We start from the raw sequence: 19,751 nt of genomic DNA on the forward strand, positions 1-19,751 counted from the left end.
ATCAGGAAGGACAGGGACCGTCATGGGGGCGGGGTCTGCATCTATGTCAGATCAGACCTCAACTTCACCGTTCTACCAGAACTAGGAACAGACACAGAGTCTGTCTGGGTAAAGATCATTTATCCCAGAGCTAAACCTCTGGTCATTGGCGCAGTGTACAGACCCCCAGACCAAAATTCATTCTATGATTTATTGGAGAAGCATGTGATCGGCTTGGGAAGCTCGGAGGTCATTCTGATAGGAGATTGTAACACCAATGTCCATCGGAAAGACACTCCCACTTTCAAATCCTTCAGCAGCTTCTGTAATCTGCATAACTTTACCCAGCTGATTCAGCAATTTACAAGGATAAGCACCACCTCTAGAACCATCATAGACCTAATCCTGACATCGGACAAATCTAGGATCAAAAACAGTGGTGTCATCGAGTGCAGTCTAAGTGATCACAACATGATCTTCTGCACTCGAAAAATTCATAGACCTGCAGCCCATTGCCATACCACAATAAACTGCAGAACCATGAAGCATTACTCCCCAGAAGCTCTAACAACAGCGCTGGAGGAAACTGATTGGTCTGAAACTTTAAACTCCGCCTCTGTCGAGGGGACCTGGTCTTCCTTTAAATCTGCATTTCTGTCTAATCGATAAGATAGCACCCATAACAGCTGTTCGGGTCAGAACCCGTACAGAACCTTGGATGAATTTTGGATTTTTTCCCTTCCGAGCTCCATCGAACGTCAGAGCCCCCCACTATCCCCCCTCTGTGGCCGAGGAGGCGAAGAAGATACCGTAAACAAAAGCGGGGTAAGCGGGGCGGCGTGCGTGCTAGGCTACGTGCTAACCCACACAGGCCGGCGCTACCCAGCATCTTCCTCGCCAACGCCAGGTTGCTCGTCAACAAGATGGACGAAATACGGCTGAGGATCGTCTCAAACCGGACCGATAGCTGCGTGGCGACCTTCACCGAGACCTGGCTGGACGCCAACATCCCCGACGCAGAGGTGGAGCTAGCGGGACGCTCGCTGCTCCGCGCCGACCGGACTGCAGCTGCACCAGGTCTCCTCAGCCCTGAGGAGGATCAACACCAACGAGGCTGCGGGACCAGATGGCGTGTCAGGCCGGACACTGAAGACGTGTGCTGACCAACTGGCCGCACACGTCTACCCAAGAAATCATCCGTCTCCTGCCTCAACGACTACCGCCCTGTTGCTCTGACTCCGGTGGAGATGAAGTGCTTCGAGAGGATCCTCCTTAAACACATCAAGGACGCCGTCCCTGCTGGCTTGGACAGCCTGCAGTTCGCCTACAGGGGGAACCCCTCCACGGAGGACGCCGTCTCGCTGACACTGCACTCGGCCCTGACTCACCTGGAGCAGCCTAACACCTACGTCAGGATGCTGTTTGTGGACTTCAGTTCAGCTTTTAACACCGTCCCACCGGACATGCTGGCTCTGAAGCTCCACAGCCTGGGACTGTCTCCACCGCTCTGCTCCTGGGTCAGGGACTTCCTCAGCAACCGGCCCCAGGTGGTGAGGATAGGAGACACCACATCCTCCCCTCTGATCCTGAACACTGGGACCCCCCAGGGTTGCGTTCTCAGCCCTGCTCTGCATCCACTCCACAAACATGGTTGTGAAGTTTGCTGACGACACCACCGTGGTGGGTCACATCTCCAACAACGATGAGACCCACTACAGAGAGGAGGTCCAGAACCTGATGCTGTGGTGCTCGAGGAACAGCCTTGTTCTGAACACCAGCAAGACCAAGGAGGTCATAGTGGACTACAGGAGGTCCAGGAGGACTGAACACGCCCCCCTGTGCATACGAGGGGAAGCAGTGGAGCGTGTGGAGAACATTAAATTCCTGGGCATCCACATCTCCTCTGACCTCTCCTGGACACTCAACACCAGACACCTGGTGAAGAAGGCCCAGCAACGGCTCTTCTTCCTCAGGAAGCTGAAGCGGGCTGGACTCTCCTCTGTGCTGCTTGAAGACTTTTACCGGGCCACGATAGAGAGCATCCTGTGTCTCAGTGCGACCGTGTGGGACGGCAGCTGCACGGCGCAGGACAGGAAGGACCTATCCCGGGTGGTGAGGACAGCTCAGGGGATTGTGGGTCACCGTCTGCCTGATCTGGACTCTGTTTACACCTCCAGAGTCCAGAGGAGGGCCAGACACATCGCCACAGACCCCACCCACCCGGGCCACAGACTGTTTGTCCCGCCCACAGACCCCACCCACCCGGGCCACAGACTGTTTGTCCCGCCCCCATCAGGGAGGCGGTTCAGGACAATAAGAAGCAGCACAGCGAGGCTCAGGAACAGCTTCTTCCCCCGAGCTGTGAAAGCAGTCGTTCCCTTGTAGTGATCTGGGACGCTTTATGCCGGTCCTGTTGCTGCTGCTGCTATTTTGCACTTTATGCCGGTCCTGTTGCTGCTGCTGCTATTTTGCACTACTGCCTGTGATTCTCACTCTCTCTGTGTGTATATATTAGTGCTGGGACTTGATTAAATTTTTTAAACTAATTAACTATATGCTTTGTAATTAATTAATCAAAATTAATCGCATGACCATAATTTCCTCAAAAGCAACATTTTTTTCTGCAAATAAATTGTATTGGACGACTTATCAAATAATACACACAGACATGACTTTTAACTGAAGCTCATTTAATGGCTGGTAATTTCATTTCATTTCAAAATTGTAAACAAAGGTACAGTTTAAGAATTTTGCTTGAAATAGTCTTTCTGCACGGCATTTCAAAGGTTTCATCACACGCAGCTATCCGTAGCACATCTTGTAGACCTTTGTCTTCTACCACTGATAGCGGTCTACGGTCTTTGGCAACCCACTTTGCGAGTGAATTCGTCAGTGTTTCCGACGTTGACTTGCTCATTTTCCGTCTAAATCCATTTGTCATTTGGTCAAGTTGCTGCTGACCAGAACCGCTAGCGCGAGCCGTTTCTGTGCTAGCTGCGAAGTACTTCTGTGGTAGGCAAACTCTTTTTTGCATAGTTTGCAGTACACGGTGGCTTTGTCTATTCTCCCATCTGGTCGTTTTTTGAAAATGAATTTACCGTCCAGCAGAGTTGTTTGTCTCTCACCTCTACGGATGTAGGAAGGAGGAGGCAGATTCAGGAACAAACTTATCTTTTAATGAGGCGCAGTCAGTCACGGAACTACATGCTACATCGACGCACACAACAAGCTAACGTGCCTACGTCATCACGTGACTACGGAATCCAGGCACGGACCAAATACATTACAAAAGTACTCTCTCCCGTCTCCATTCGTCCCCAAGCCAGCCTGGGACTGTGTGCGTCAGTATAAGTGGCGTACCAGAACATGGTGAACTGACAAACGTTCCGGGTGTTTTGACACGCAAACTGCGTTAAAATGCGTTAATATTTTGAATTAATTAACGTCCTTCTTATTAATTAAGTGTAATTAACGCGTTAATGTCCCACCCCTAGTATATATATATTGTTCCTTTAAGAGAGAATTTAGTTTTTGATTTGATTATGTTATGATGTGTGCCTTAAGCCGTGGGCCTTCTCACGATTTTATTATGTTTGCATAATGATAATAAAGTATCTTGAGTCTTGAATCAGTAAACTGGACGAGAACAAATGGTGGACATGAACGGAACCTTGTCCTCGTCCCTCCCGGTGAGCTGTGGGGTTCCTCAAGGCAGCATTCTAGGACCGTTACTGTTCCTCCTATACATTAACGACATGAATGCTGCCTGTAACTGCAAATTGTTCCTGTTTGCTGATGACTCAGCACTCCTGATTTCGGGAGAGGACAAAGTGCAGGTTGAGGAGGCTCTCAGCTCTGAGGTCACCAGAATCCGTACTTGGCTTACCGATAACAAACTGTCACTACATCTTGGAAAAACCGAATCGATTCTTTTTGGGTCTAAACACTCTCTAAGTGAGATAAATGTTGATGATTTCAAGGTCACAGTCGATAATACAGTAATCTCCAGCAAAGAAGAGATTACCTATTTGGGCTGTGTTCTTGACAAATACCTGTCTGGCGATAGTATGGCAACTAAGGTGATCAAAAAAGTCAATCAGAGAACAAGATTTTTGGGCAGAATGTCTGCTTTTGTCTCCGGACTCTTGCTGGAGCCTCGTTCAGCCCCTCTTTGACTATGCTAGCACCTCCTGGTATTCCAACATCAAAATGTCCCTGAAAACCGGGCTCCAAACCTCCCAAAACAAACTGATTCGGCTACTCCTCAATCTGGGGCCCATGACCCACCTTCTTCCTGGACATTTTGCTAGCCTAAAATGGCTCAGGGTAGAAGACAGGGTTAAACAGCTCAAAATGGGATTGGCATTTAAAATAGTCAATGCAGCTCTGCCCTCAGTCCCCTCAATCCCTGCATACCTGAATAAACACCTCCACAGCCACAACACTAGAGGGAGCTCAAACAACAACCTGATTACCCCCTCCTACAGGACTAACATGGGTAAATCATCTTTTGACAATACTGCCCCCTAAGGGTGGAACTGTTTGACTCCTGCCCTCAAAACATGCACCTCTTTGGCCTCCTTCAAAACGGCCCTAAAAATACACCTTTCAGGGGGACAGAAACGGAGATAGTCATCACGACTCTCTCCGGAACAACCCCCCTCCCTTTTTTTTTGTCCACCTACGTTGTACATATTATGTGTCTTTGTAATTTATTGCTATTTTGCATCTGTGGTGTAATTTTTTTGTTATTTTGCATCAATTGAGTAATTTACCGTAATTGCTGAACTATTATGCGCACCTGTGAAAAAGCCGCACCCACTGAATTAAAAAATATATATATTTTGTACCAAAATAAGCCGCACATATTCGTAAGCCGCAAGTGCATTGAGACAAATGATATTTAACGGAACACGGCTCGTAACGATATCCGCAGCAGGTCTTCAAGGTGAACAGCGTCTGGCATGTTAGATCAAGGTAGCTGTAAGGGAAGTCGGCAAATCAGATCCGTAACTTCGGGATAAGGATTGGCTCTAAAGGCTGGGTCGGTCGGGCTGGGGTGCGAAGCGGGGCTGGGCTTGAGCCGCGGCTGGGGGAGCAGTCGCCCCGTCGCCCTCCCCTCTCCGCCCGTCGGGGGCTGCACGGCGCGCCCGCCTGGCGAGGTGTCCCCGTCCCCCTTGCCCCCGTGCCCCTCATCCTCCGTCCGCGGGAGCGTAGTGCGGCAGGGGTGGGCACGCCCGGGAGGTCGAGGGGGTGGGTGCGGATGGCGGACAGGCGGCGGGGACCGGGTACGGCGGTCCGGCGGCGGCGACTCTGGACGCGCGCCGGGCCCTTCTCGCAGATCTCCCCAGCTACGCGCAAGCGGGGCTTTCCCTCCGGGCGGGCGGGCGTTAATTTTGTAACGAAAATAAATAAGCTTTAACGAAACACGGCTCGTAACAAAAGTGGGAAAATATATGTAAATTTGCCGCGTCGTTGCATAAACCGCAAGGTTCAAAATATTGGAAAAAAGTAGCGGCTTGTACACCGGGAATTACGGTAATATTGGTTTTATTGGTATTGTTAAATTTCAATGATTTATGTACGAAGGACTTTCAACAGAAACAAGACCGCAAGGGCTTTTTAGAAATGCTCCTCTTAGACAGGATGTTTGACTGTACTTGTACTGTAATACATGCTACTGTGAGACTGTACTTGTACTCCAACATTCTAATAAATATATTCATCATCATCATATGTAAAATATGGCTAATTAATGTCAATAGTATTGCAAGCATTAATATTTGTTTCTTTTTATACCTCTTAAAAACATTATGAACCACTTTATTGCTTTTTTTCCGATTACTCAATTAATCAAATAAATTATTCGATAGATTAATCAATGACTTAAATAATCGATGGCGGCGGGCCGAGTTGTAGCACAGAGTAGTAGTGAGCTGTGTTGTTAGGGTTTAAACAGGCACATAATTCAATGAGAAATTGAAGCACTATCTATCTGAGGGATCATTTCAAGCCCTAATGACAAATGCAAGTGATGAATAAAATTACTGGCTCTCACAGACACGAAGTGAGTGAACTTATGATATGCAGGCAGTCTACGTCCCAACTGCTTATGATGAAGCCTGCTTAGGTCCTTCACTTCATACCTATGCATATAACTTCTTACCTTCTTATTTCTTTCCCTTCTTCCTTCCTACTTTATTTCATTACATTGTTTTTCTGATTTGATCCACCTTTATTTCTGTGTTCATTAGTTTTTCCACTTCCATTCCATCTCTTTCTGCCTTGCTTCCATTCTTTTGTCCCCCCTTCCCCGTTTGCATAGGCTTGACCAGTGAGGGTGATGGTAAAGGTGAATCCGAGGTTCTGGATTGGTTAGAAGCAGTGGAGGCGAGAAGATCTGATTGGTTTAACGGGTTCTTCACTTTCCTGTACGGCCTGATAAACCCCTTGGAGACCATGGAGGAGGAGGAGGAGGAGCACAGTACCTTGGTAGGAATTGTGGGGGCACATGAAGAAGAAGAGGATGAGGACGAGGATGAGGGAAGAGACAGAAGACAAGGCTCAAAAGGTGATAGAAGTCAGGGGCAGAAGTTCGTCATAGTCGGCCTCCACAACCAATGACTTCAGAGCGACTGAAATAAGGCAGTTGTCCCAAAGTCTGGACGGCCAGCAGCTCTACTTTATAATTTCACTCTGGCAAATTGCTGCTGCACACTGGATTTAACATGCCTCCAGTCTCCCCTCTGTGGTCTCTCCCATTCTGACGTTCACCGACTGGACTCCCCAATAACTCAACGAACAAGCTGCATTTTTTATATCCGCAAGAACTAGACCGTAACGTTATTGATGATGCCAATCCTTGTGCTGTGGCTGCACATACTCAGGAACGCTCTGAAACGTAAGACTTCATGAAAACGTTTTCAGTACAAATAAAAGGAAATACTAAAAATGTGAGCACATCAATGGTGAGTTCTTTTATGTGACGAGGACCAAGAAAGTTCAGGAAACAAATTGACAGTCGTCTGCCTTTTCATTGATTAGAAGTTTGCAACGAGACTGATAGTTTCACAGGCTGTGCGACGAAGTGTCTGAATCCTCACTACTCGTATCTTCCTGCAGCAGAGGTGGAGCATTCCACACCCATAAAGGGTGAGCGAAACATCGTGTGATTGGGCGAAGCAGGGTTTGGTCTGGGGAATAAGTCAGGCACAAAATATCGAACACAAACAGCCATCAATACTAAATAACACAATGTGCAAAGACGATTTGTTCTTGGAGCAGCTGCTCCATTGTCCCATTCTGTCAGCTACATATATGATACATATAAATGATCCTCAGTACATTTATTCTAGACTTAGGGTATTGCAATTGGGTCTGCTTGTCTGTGTCTGTCCGTGCGCATACTTCAAAAACTAGTAACCCAATCGGCTTGATATTTTTACACAAGCAAGGTTGTGTCCGTGGCTCGGTCCTCCCCGAGAATGGCGTTGATCCGGATCTGGATCCAGATTCTAGAATGTTTTAAAGGATTCTTTAACATTGCGAGATAGGGCACTTTTTGACATTTTTCTTAATTTCTTCAAAATGCATGGCGGTATGGATCTGAAATAAATCACACATAAGTACTCCTTAAAGGTCAATGACCAGGACTAATTCCGGCCGGATCCGGATCACAATCCGGATCTGAGAGCTAATTTTCATTCTAAAATCAACATTTTTCAGGAGTCCATCCTGACCTCAGTTTTGGAGCTAGAGACTTCAGATCTGGCGTGCACACTCATAATTCATTCTAGTTTCATATGTGTTACAGTTGTAGTTGTATCTGTTCCCGTTCCGGAGCAGCAAGCTAGAGCAGGTTTGGCCCCTCTGATCCGGAAGCCCTGTTTACTGTCTCGCAAGATCCAATAGTCTTTTGGAGGCGGGGTCTGCAGTCTCTGATTGTCTCTTGTTTCTGAATTGTACTCAGTCTTGATTTACTCAGCCATTCATCAATATATTAAAAATAATCCTGTTCAAATTTACTCTGGACTCTTCTTTAAATTTGCTTCCAGTATGACACTTTAACTCAATTAAATGTAAAGAAATGAATGCATATTGAACAACAAAAAGCAATTTATTATTTTGGCTGGAGTTTGTTTTTCATAACCAGTCTACTTGTCAATTGTCTAAAAATAAGTGAAATCCGCAATGTAGTAATCTTTATTTTTTAATTATTATACATGTACATGAATGTTTTAAGGCTGTAAAACCCCTCACCACACACTTTATACACGTTTAACAGTCAGGCATTAATCTAAATAGATTGTTTCAGTATTATAGAATGAAACCAAAGATCAAAACCTTTTCAGAACTAAACATTTGTTTGAGGAATATAAATATATAGTACGTACAGTAAACGTTTTCCTGTTAATAATGTTAAGGCGTGCAGGTCGAGGAAAGAGCCGCTTGGAGTGCAGAAGAACAAATATTCTACTCGTGCTGTCTTTAGCCTCTCATGCTGCTTTATTGGATAGCTTAGCACAGCGGAACGGCAGCGGCTACATGTATCAACAGGAAGAAACAAAACCCAAAAGGGACGTGACGTTTATGCTCCTACAAAATAAAAGCCTCTTTTTACAGAGAATAAGAGCGCTATAAAACAAACGCTTAACAAATAAACATGATAGCTTTTAGAAATAACAAATTTAATTTTAATGATCAACCTACGAGGTTGAGCACATGAGAAGTTATTAATAGCGACTAGCGCGTATTTCACAGTTCCTCCGGCCGCGCCCCTTCATCTTGCGCCGTTTCAAGGTGCGTTCAAGTGCAAAAAATAAAATCTGAAAAATTGCATTAAAACTCCGCGAAGCAGCGAAGTTGCGGAAGATGAACTGCATTATATCGAGGGACTGTACTTCTCAGTTTATAGGTACTAGTATGTTCTGCTGCAGTCAGGCTTTTTAGGTGTTGTCTGTCTGGGTTGTTTTCAACCGTCCCTCTGCTCAGTAATGGGGGAATGTCATTTGTTTGCTCATTTTCTCAAGTTTAATTAAAAGGATTGAACCTAGAGTAGTTTCTACCCAAGAAGCCTGAACTGTTCATTTGAATGAATCTGAATGAATGAATATATTTATTAGATAGAGTGTTAGGGCACAAGTACAGTCACACAGTAGCATGTATTACAGTACAAGTACAGTCACACAGTAGCATGTATTACAGTACAAGTACAGTCACACAGTAGCATGTATTACAGTACAAGTACAGTCACACAGTAGCATGTATTACAGTACAAGTACAGTCACACAGTAGCATGTATTACAGTACAAATACAGTCACACAGTAGCATGTATTACAGTACAAGTACAGTCTCACAGTAGCATGTATTACAGTACAAGTACAGTCAAACAGTAGCATGTATTACAGTACAAGTACAGTCAAACAGTAGCATGTATTACAGTACAAGTACAGTCAAACAGTAGCATGTATTACAGTACAAGTACAGTCACACAGTAGCATGTATTACAGTACAAGTACAGTCACACAGTAGCATGTATTACAGTACAAGTACAGTCACACAGTAGCATGTATTACAGTACAAGTACAGTCAAACAGTAGCATGTATTACAGTACAAGTACAGTCACACAGTAGCATGTATTACAGTACAAGTACAGTCTCACAGTAGCATGTATTACAGTACAAGTACAGTCAAACAGTAGCATGTATTACAGTACAAGTACAGTCTCACAGTAGCATGTATTACAGTACAAGTACAGTCAAACAGTAGCATGTATTACAGTACAAGTACAGTCACACATCCTGTCTAAGAGGAGCATTTCTAAAAACCCCTTGCGGTCTTGTTTCCGTTGAAAGTCCTTCGTACATAAATCATCCACAATTAACAATACAAATTTAACAATACAAATAAAAATGAAACCAATATTCAATAACTCATTGATGCAAAGTAACATTAGAAAAATAAAATGATTTTACACCGCCGATGCAAACAAACAATCTAAAATAAATTACACCACTGATGCAAAATGACAATGAATGACAATAGATTACATAAATTACAATAAATTACTAAGGCAATTAATATGTGCAACGTAGGTGAGATCCATGTTTTGTTGTAGTTCACAATTGTGAACGTTTACTGCACTAGAAACATTTTACGCACCACAAGATTGCTTTCTACTGGCAGACCTCACACAGCAGATTTCCTTATTACCTCTGCAGAGGAGGTAATGTTTTCTACTCTAATATTTTATCCTTAGATTTTGATAGATGATATATTTTTGGTAGCGGGAGTGCACGCACCGAGGAACAATCCATAGATTTTGGTATTGATTCAAATCACAAAGAGCAAAAAACAAACAGTCAACTGGACTTGTTCAAGTTTGATTGAAGGTGTTTAACCTCTCATCCAAGAGGCTTCTTCATTTCTGAATGACTGGTCGAGGCTGCAGATCATTATACTCCTGTTGGAGCAGGAAACAAAGAGAATTGAAATCACCAAGGCAATCATGAAACCTGGCTAACGAACCCTCGGGAGTCACTAGCATCCGTAAGGTGAAGAGTCGGTGTTGTCCCCCCACCCTCAGGTGAGCTGTTTGGGTGAGATGCACCCAGGTGTTGCTGGGGGTTGTGGATTTGGGGGACAGAGGTCAACATACAATGCAGTATTGACCTCTGTCTTCCTTAGCTAAAACCTGGACATTACTGTCCTCAATGGAGTGTACTGTGGACTCAGCTGTCCACCTGCACCTGAAAGAAACTGGACAGTTCTTTGCGGACAGCAATGCCCAGGTGTTAGCCAGGGAAGACAGATGGTTTGAGGGAGGAGTCAAAGACTGGAGAAACCATCTCTGAACAGAGGACAAGACACACATCAATCAGCAACATACAAGGCAGTGTATATTTGTATACATATGTATCTATATGTACATGAGAGTGTGTGTATATATGTACCCACCCTGTGTCTCTGATAGACACACACTTCCCACCACCAATATGTGCCTGATAATCTCATGTAGGTCTGAAAGAGACTGCTGTCTCTCCCCGACAAGAAGCTGCTGCCCCGGGGGTGGAGACCGCAGAACCTGAACCAATACTCGAAGGTAAAACACATGTTCATTACACACACACACACACAGGGCGCGCCAAGTTGATAGTAGTTCCTGAAAAAAGAAAGGACACGGTAGGATGACAGATTTCCACACTATGATCGGTCCCATCAGCAACTATTATTTGTTATTCATGAATACTAAAATTCTAAAGCAGTTTAATAGTCTTTGGGTACTTAAAATGAGATCCAAGCCTTTTTAACATTTAATTTAAGGGATGAGTGATGTCCCAGATTGACTTGTTCATCCAGATCTCAGGACACGTGTCTGACTGGGCCTTGTCCAAACCTGCAATGTGGCTTAAAATTTGTAGTTTTTTGTGCAATACTGTTGCCACCAACCCGACTTGGGGAAAACATAGCCTCCTTAACGGAGGTAAAGACTTGAGGAGGAGGATGATTACCGCATCAGTGGTTGATGAACTGTCAGATTTGGGAGCAAAATGATTTGACCCTTGTCGTCTGTGACTGCGAACTGATGCTGAGAGGTTTTCCTTGGGCTCTGCGACATTTTTCTTAAAACTAATGGTTTTAACTAACTAATAATTAACCAGAGTTTTATGATGCTCGAATGTGTATGTAAAAGCAGCTCAAACTATTACAACTCAATATTACATTTGAAATGTCACCGAAGCAAAGTACACTTCTCTCTCTGTGAATACACCATGATCTCAAGAGCAGAATGAATGAATGAATGAATGAATGAATGAGACCTTCCGTCACAGAAAGGCTCTTAAAAACTTTCATCACGCATTGTTCTTTAATTTCCATCAAGGAGTCCAAATAATATAATCCGGAATGTTTAAATTAAGAGAGAATTCACTACTCTGAGATAACAATAACGATCCAGACCGAAACTCAAAGGCACTCACTCAGTTCAATACGGGCTTCGATAGTTATTGATCTAGATACTGATACTGAAAACCAGCATCAATATTTCTGCAACTCTTTGTCTCGCTAGAGTCGGATGTTGTCTCTCCAGAGGCTGAACCTGAACCACAACCTGAGGCTGAACAAGAACCCGTAGACACTTTTGAGGTTGGTACAGGCCAGACCAAAACTAATAAAGGAAATGGATCCAGACCCAGACGGCCTTTGTCATTCATGTTAAGCTTCACTGCTCAAAGCGGAAACTATAGAACTGAATGTGCAAAAGGAGACTAATTCTAATTTAAAGGTGGAAATCCTCCAGCAATTCACTGTATTTAGGGTTTAATATATAAGGAATTGGTTATTTTTAAGCATGATGTTAAGGTGGTGCATTCCTTTTCAGGCAATTGAAGATGATCCAGAGGTGCTGGAAGATGAGGAAGAAGAAGAGGAGGTGTGTACCGTATTACCCCGGATATAATACGACCCCCTCTTTTTCAAGACACAAGTTTGAGAAAATACTTTTTGAAGACCAAATTCAATTTTTATACAGAAAATAATTACGGTCTGAAACAAATGATTATAACAATAAATTCGAGAGAAAAAGCATGTTATTTTGCCTCATTCAAATCATGCAAAAACTGTCTCACATCTTAAGATCTGAACATTTAAATATGTGAACTAAAGCGCAATCACATTTGTAAATGAATGGCTTCTGGTTTTTAAAATGTAAATAAACCAATTTATTGGTTTATTGGCAACGCAAGATGGACGCCGGCCAGACGTGCTGAATCACTGAAGCTGCTTTATTTTACTTGCACTGTTAAACAAAACTCCGTTTCCTCCTATCGCTCGCATATCTCTGCCTCCTAGTTCTCTCTGTTGCTGCTCTGTGTGCTCTCTCTCTTTCTCTCTCACACACTCGCTCGCTCCGGCGGGAGGGGCACACGCACACACACACGCACACACACACATCCACGCAGACACATCTCACAACATATGAATAAGGAAAAACATCGCAATAAACTAATGATAGGCGTTCGCTTTGGCCTGGGGAGTTCAGTTCACCATTCGTTGTAACGATATCTGGCGCCATCTAGCGTTCAGAGTGGGTATAATGTCTAAACCCCGAATATAACACGACCCGACTTTTTCAGCCTAATTTCAATGCAAAAAACATCGTGTTATATTCGGGCCAATGCGGTAATTGATAATAATGCATTGACTGATTACATTAGTTTTCTGTAGGCTGTAGCGCTGGTGATCATATCATTTGTCTTTGTACGTGATGGGATGCAGGCAGTGGAATTGTTCTACAGTTGTCCATTGGCAGGAATGTAAAAGCAGGAATTTACAGAAATGATCTGTGCCTCTTTCTGTTAGCTTTTCAACTGTCATTTATTTAACCTCTAGCAAATGTATTTTTCTCACATGTTGAATCCAAGTGGTCCACAGCCATGAAGAAGACACTTCTCTTACCGTATTCCCGTTCTCGTCTCCTAACCGTGGGGGGGGGCAGGATAGCTCCGTCTCCAGGGCTGAAGACTGCGTTCCCTCCGGCGCTGAGGCCTTTAATTAATTCCATGCTGGCCAAAACGTGTCCCCCTCACCAGGCCTTAAAAGCTCACAATGACGAGGGAGAACAGGGCGAAAAGGCGTGGAACGCATGCCTGATTCTTCTTCAGCTACGGAGGACCAGCAGCGAGCGCAGTAGGAAGTGACAGTCACGTACATTCTGAGATGAAGTACTCTAAAACGGCTTACATTCATTTCCTAACGCAAACACGAGTGCGCTTTTGTCCGCGCGGAGCGGATGTTTGTCTGACTGCTGCCGTTGCCGTAGTGACCAATAGGTCTTTGTAATGGATGCATTTAATGTGCACCTGATTACACTAGCATTTTGATATCAGCACAAAAACATTTGATCAAAACTGATGCATAGATCATTTTTCATGTACCGCCAGCCCTCTGATGGGTACACAGATCGTTTCCTGTGTACTCCTGAGACCAGTTCTCGTGATTAAAGTAACGGCAGTCCGGGCGTTACTGTTACTGTTACTTTCTTTTACTAACCAGGCTACAAACTTCATCTGCACTGTGGAACGCCGTTGCGGCCGTCATTCAGAGCCTCAGCGCTCAGAAATGCTGCTCAAAGTGGGAGTGGCCTGTTCAAAGGTTTAGAGCAGGCTGATGGTGTGTGCTCAACCTTTTATTGATTGAAGGTGGAGAAGGTGGAACTGATCCTGTGCCTCTAACCTTTTATTGATTGAAGGTGGAGAAGGTGGAACTGGTCCTGTGCCTCTAACCTTTTATTGATTGAAGGTGGAACTGGTCCTGTGCCTCTAACCTTTTATTGATTGAAGGTGGAACTGGTCCTGTGCCTCTAACCTTTTATTGATTGAAGGTGGAACTGGTCCTGTGCCTCTAACCTTTTATTGATTGAAGGTGGAGAAGGTGGAACTGGTCCTGTGCCTCTAACCTTTTATTGATTGAAGGTGGAACTGGTCCTGTGCCTCTAACCTTTTATTGATTGAAGGTGGAACTGGTCCTGTGCCTCTAACCTTTTATTGATTGAAGGTGGAGAAGGTGGAACTGGTCCTGTGCCTCTAACCTTTTATTGATTGAAGGTGGAACTGGTCCTGTGCCTCTAACCTTTTATTGATTGAAGGTGGAACTGGTCCTGTGCCTCTAACCTTTTATTGATTGAAGGTGGAGAAGGTGGAACTGATCCTGTGCCTCTAACCTTTTATTGATTGAAGGTGGAACTGGTCCTGTGCCTCTAACCTTTTATTGATTGAAGGTGGAACTGGTCCTGTGCCTCTAACCTTTTATTGATTGAAGGTGGAGAAGGTGGAACTGGTCCTGTGCCTCTAACCTTTTATTGATTGAAGGTGGAACTGGTCCTGTGCCTCTAACCTTTTATTGATTGAAGGTGGAGAAGGTGGAACTGGTCCTGTGCCTCTAACCTTTTATTGATTGAAGGTGGAGAAGGTGGAACTGGTCCTGTGCCTCTAACCTTTTATTGATTGAAGGTGGAACTGGTCCTGTGCCTCTAACCTTTTACGACGTTGCTTGGTGCAGGCTCCTCCAGCTGAGGACGAGTCTGCTGCAGAGGAGGTGATGGCAGACCAGGAGGTGGAGCATCTGGCAGCGGAGCAGACTGTGCAGGAGGAAGCAGAAGAGGAGGCAGCTCCAGCTGAAGAAGGTATTGAGGAGGTGGTAGAAGAGGAGGCGGATCCTTTGGACCTGCACGCCGAAGAGGAGGCGGATCCTTTGCACCTGCACGCTGAAGAGGAGGCGGATCCTTTGGACCTGCACGCCGAAGAGGAGGCGGATCCTTTGGACCTGCACGCCGAAGAGGAGGCGGATCCTTTGGACCTGCACGCTGAAGAGGAGGCGGATCCTTTGGACCTGCACGCTGAAGAGGAGGCGGATCCTTTGGACCTGCACGCCGAAGAGGAGGCGGATCCTTTGGACCTGCACGCTGAAGAGGAGGCGGATCCTTTGGACCTGCACGCTGAAGAGGAGGCGGATCCTTTGCACCTGCACGCTGAAGAGGAGGCGGATCCTTTGGACCTGCACGCCGAAGAGGAGGCGGATCCTTTGGAGGAGCCCACTGAAGATGAGACGGGACTCTCAGAGGAATCTCCTCAGGAGCAAGTAGAAGAGGAGGAGACTGCTGAAGACGAGGCTGTAGAGGATGAAGAGGAGGAGACTGCTGAAGACGAGGCTGTAGAGGATGAAGAGGAGGCTGTAGAGGATGAAGAGGAGGAGACTGCTGAAGACGAGGCTGTAGAGGATGAAGAGGAGGCTGTAGAGGATGAAGAGGAGCCTGCAACCAGAGAAGCTGCTGAGAATCTAGGAGCAGAAGAGGAGGAAGAGGAGGAGGAAGAGGAAGCTCCGTCAGATGTAGGAGAGGAGGAAGAGACAGAAGGAGCAGAAGAAGTGGAGCAACAATCAGGTAACGAGGAGTACAACAATGTACTGAAACATGTACTTCAATCACTAATACTTCATGTACATGGTGAAGAGTTTATTTATTCTAAAAAGTACAGGGGCAGTAGGGCAGTTCATATTAAAGTACAGGGGCAGTAGGGCAGTTCATATTAAAGTACAGGGGCAGTAGGGCAGTTCATATTAAAGTACAGGGGCAGTAGGGCAGTTCATATTAAAGTACAGGGGCAGTAGGGCAGTTCATATTAAAGTACAGGGGCAGTAGGGCAGTTCATATTAAAGTACAGGGGCAGTAGGGCAGTTCATATTAAAGTACAGGGGCAGTAGGGCAGTTCATATTAAAGTACAGGAGCAGTAGGGCAGTTCATATTAAAGTACAGGAGCAGTAGGGCAGTTCATATTAAAGTACAGGGGCAGTAGGGCAGTTCATATTAAAGTACAGGGGCAGTAGGGCAGTTCATATTAAAGTACAGGGGCAGTAGGGCAGTTCATATTAAAGTACAGGGGCAGTAGGGCAGTTCATATTAAAGTACAGGGGCAGTAGGGCAGTTCATATTAAAGTACAGGAGCAGTAGGGCAGTTCATATTAAAGTACAGGGGCAGTAGGGCAGTTCATATTAAAGTACAGGGGCAGTAGGGCAGTTCATATTAAAGTACAGGGGCAGTAGGGCAGTTCATATTAAAGTACAGGAGCAGTAGGGCAGTTCATATTAAAGTACAGGAGCAGTAGGGCAGTTCATATTAAAGTACAGGGGCAGTAGGGCAGTTCATATTAAAGTACAGGGGCAGTAGGGCAGTTCATATTAAAGTACAGGGGCAGTAGGGCAGTTCATATTAAAGTACAGGGGCAGTAGGGCAGTTCATATTAAAGTACAGGGGCAGTAGGGCAGTTCATATTAAAGTACAGGGGCAGTAGGGCAGTTCATATTAAAGTACAGGGGCAGTAGGGCAGTTCAGACGTGTCGCTGAGCTCTGCTGAACACGACTCGTTTCCGTAGCTTCCAGTGCGGTTGAAGTACTAACTAACTGAGTACTGAGTACTACCTGAGAGCTGCAGGTTGTTGTTGATGGCCCTCGAGGTCGCTTAACGCTGTCTGTGTTTCCATAGAAACGTAGAGGCCGCCGTGCTGACGGAGCAGGAACCCGGCGACGCTGCATCTGCACCGTCTGAGCGAACTCGACGCTCCACTCCCGGAGAAATGCGTTTCTGCTCCTCCCTTTGGGTTTCATGTGTGACAGAATGAATTTGTTCGCTCCTCTGGTGAGAGAAATGCGTTTCTGCTCCCTTTGGGTTTCATGTGTGACAGAATGAATTTGTTCACTCCTCTGGTGAGAGAAATGCGTTTCTCCTCCCTTTTAGTTTTCATGTGTGACATAATGAATTTGTTCGCTCCTCTGGTGAGAGAAATGCGTTTCTGCTCCCTTTGGGTCTTCATGTGTGACATAATGAATTTGTTCGCTCCGCTGGTGAGAGAAATGCGTTTCTCCTCCTCCCTTTTAGTTTTCATGTGTGACAGAATGAATTTGTTCACTCCTCTGGTGAGAGAAATGCGTTTCTCCTCCCTTTTAGTTTTCATGTGTGACATAATGAATTTGTTCGCTCCTCTGGTGAGAGAAATGCGTTTCTCCTCCCTTTTGGTCTTCATGTGTGACAGAATGAATTTGTTCACTCCTCTGGTGAGAGAAATGCGTTTCTGCTCCCTTTGGGTCTTCATGTGTGACATAATGAATTTGTTCGCTCCGCTGGTGAGAGAAATGCGTTTCTCCTCCTCCCTTTTAGTTTTCATGTGTGACAGAATGAATTTGTTCACTCCTCTGGTGAGAGAAATGCGTTTCTCCTCCTCCCTTTGGGTCTTCATGTGTGACATAATGAATTTGTTCGCTCCGCTGGTGAGAGAAATGCGTTTCTCCTCCTCCCTTTGGGTCTTCATGTGTGACAGAATGAATTTGTTCACTCCTCTGGTGAGAGAAATGCGTTTCTGCTCCTCCCTTTGGGTCTTCATGTGTGACATAATGAATTTGTTCGCTCCTCTGGTGAGAGAAATGCGTTTCTCCTCCTCCCTTTGGGTCTTCATGTGTGACATAATGAATTTGTTCGCTCCGCTGGTGAGAGAAATGCGTTTCTCCTCCTCCCTTTTAGTTTTCATGTGTGACAGAATGAATTTGTTCGCTCCTCTGGTGTTTTCTCGTTCTGTCAGTAGAGCGTCTGTGTTTAGCTCTGTGAGACTGACCGGATGTGAAGTCCGTGCGCTCGACTTGGGGCGAGTCTGCCCAAGTCTTCTGTCTGAGTCCTGTGACATTGAACCAATCCGGAACTTTTATTTTGAAATCTGTTTTCACTTCCTGGAGCTTAAATCAGTTTGCGAGGGAACTCGCTTGTGTTCAGACCTGGTGGATCCCCTCTGAGTCAGGAAGTCTGAACTGCAGCATCTCTTATGAGCTGCGTCACTTCCTGGTCACAGTGTTGTAGATTCTATGCAGAGCTGGGGGGGGAGCCCCCTACCCAGATCATTTACCACTGCAGGATGAGCCATATGCTAGCACCTGATTTCAGAGAAAACGCTTGTGTGTATTTGTATGTGAGTATGTTGACAATCTTTTCTACTTGTTTGATCCTCTCAGTGATCCGTAGTTATTTCTTTACATCTGTCTTTGTGTTCTGTTGATTCCCCGCTTCAGTTTCTTCAGCTTTGATTAGACAACCAATCAAATAGATGATTGAATGAGTTTGAGCTGAGGTTGCGGTTTTACAGTACGGGTAGTTTAATGCCAGCGTAGGCAGCCGTTTACCAACCTGGCTAGTCGCTTCTTAACTTGTGATCCAGATTTGTCTGTCTCTGGCTTAAACGGTTCAGGTGTCTTAATCCTGTGGAGTTTAACCAAAACTACTACCAAGTTTGACTCGGGCGGCGGACACGGCACGGTCCCACTGAATGGGAAAGTCTGACTGCTGGTTCTGATCAATGATCGCAGGGCTGCAGGACACCAGCCATCGGACATCCTCCCGTTGCATTTTATTTTAAAGGAGATAAACGGCCCGTGTGCTCCTGCTGGAAGGTCAAACTAGGGATGCGTGATGTGACACTGACAATCACAGCTGACTCGGCAGCATGACTTCAAAGACATGAACGTTTTAAAGGTCTGCTGTCGCATCAGGTGACGAGAGACAATCAGGAAGTTGTTTTTTATGGATGCAGCACATTCCGAGTGGTGCAGTCTGTTTCTGTAACACTCATCTGGGCTTTTCTACTTAACACTTTGTAAGTCAATGTGAACTGTAATGTTATCATAAAAGATCACAACCTTTAAGAGAGAGAGGTTCCCAAAAAACATTTAAAGGAACATTTTTGGAAAAAGACTCCAAAAATGAAGATTTTCTGAACATGCTTTAAAATCCTTTTTTTTAAGCCATAAGATGTTTGTGACAGGCAGGGTGGGGGGGCTTTAGGAAGACTGATGAGACGAGCAATAAAAGAACTGCAGAGTGGACACTGATAATATCAATCTGTGTTCAGAAGTCATGTGGAGCTGATGAAGGGAACGTCTGAGCTGTACAGTATTATGGGGAAATAAAGCTGCTTGTTTAAAACCTGCCCGCGTCTCAGCGTCTGTGTGTTTCGTACACCGAGTACACCGAGTACACCGAGTACACTGAGTACACTGAGTACAGGCTGACGAGGGTCGTCTCAGCGTCTGTGTGTTTCGTACACCGAGTACACCGAGTACACCGAGTACACTGAGTACACTGAGTACAGGCTGACGAGGGTCGTCTCAGCGTCTGTGTGTTTCGTACACCGAGTACACCGAGTACACTGAGTACACTGAGTACAGGCTGACGAG

At 45.3% G+C, this 19,751-nt stretch overlaps 1 protein-coding gene across 1 annotated transcript in view; it reads left to right on the forward strand.

Moving 5' to 3' along the window:
* asph (aspartate beta-hydroxylase) overlaps nt 1–19,504 on the forward strand; it is a 34,271-nt gene extending 14,767 nt beyond the window's left edge. The window contains exons 4-8 of the mRNA XM_068749070.1: nt 10,999–11,082; nt 12,049–12,125; nt 12,361–12,411; nt 15,039–15,918; nt 17,020–19,504. Of these exons, the coding sequence (XP_068605171.1) occupies nt 10,999–11,082; nt 12,049–12,125; nt 12,361–12,411; nt 15,039–15,918; nt 17,020–17,027 (1,100 nt within the window). The 3' untranslated portion in view covers nt 17,028–19,504. The remainder of the gene's footprint in view (nt 1–10,998; nt 11,083–12,048; nt 12,126–12,360; nt 12,412–15,038; nt 15,919–17,019) is intronic.
* Nucleotides 19,505–19,751: the final 247 nt, after the last annotated feature.

Source organism: Brachionichthys hirsutus, chromosome 15 (assembly GCF_040956055.1).
Source record: "Brachionichthys hirsutus isolate HB-005 chromosome 15, CSIRO-AGI_Bhir_v1, whole genome shotgun sequence".
NCBI lineage: Eukaryota > Metazoa > Chordata > Actinopteri > Lophiiformes > Brachionichthyidae > Brachionichthys > Brachionichthys hirsutus.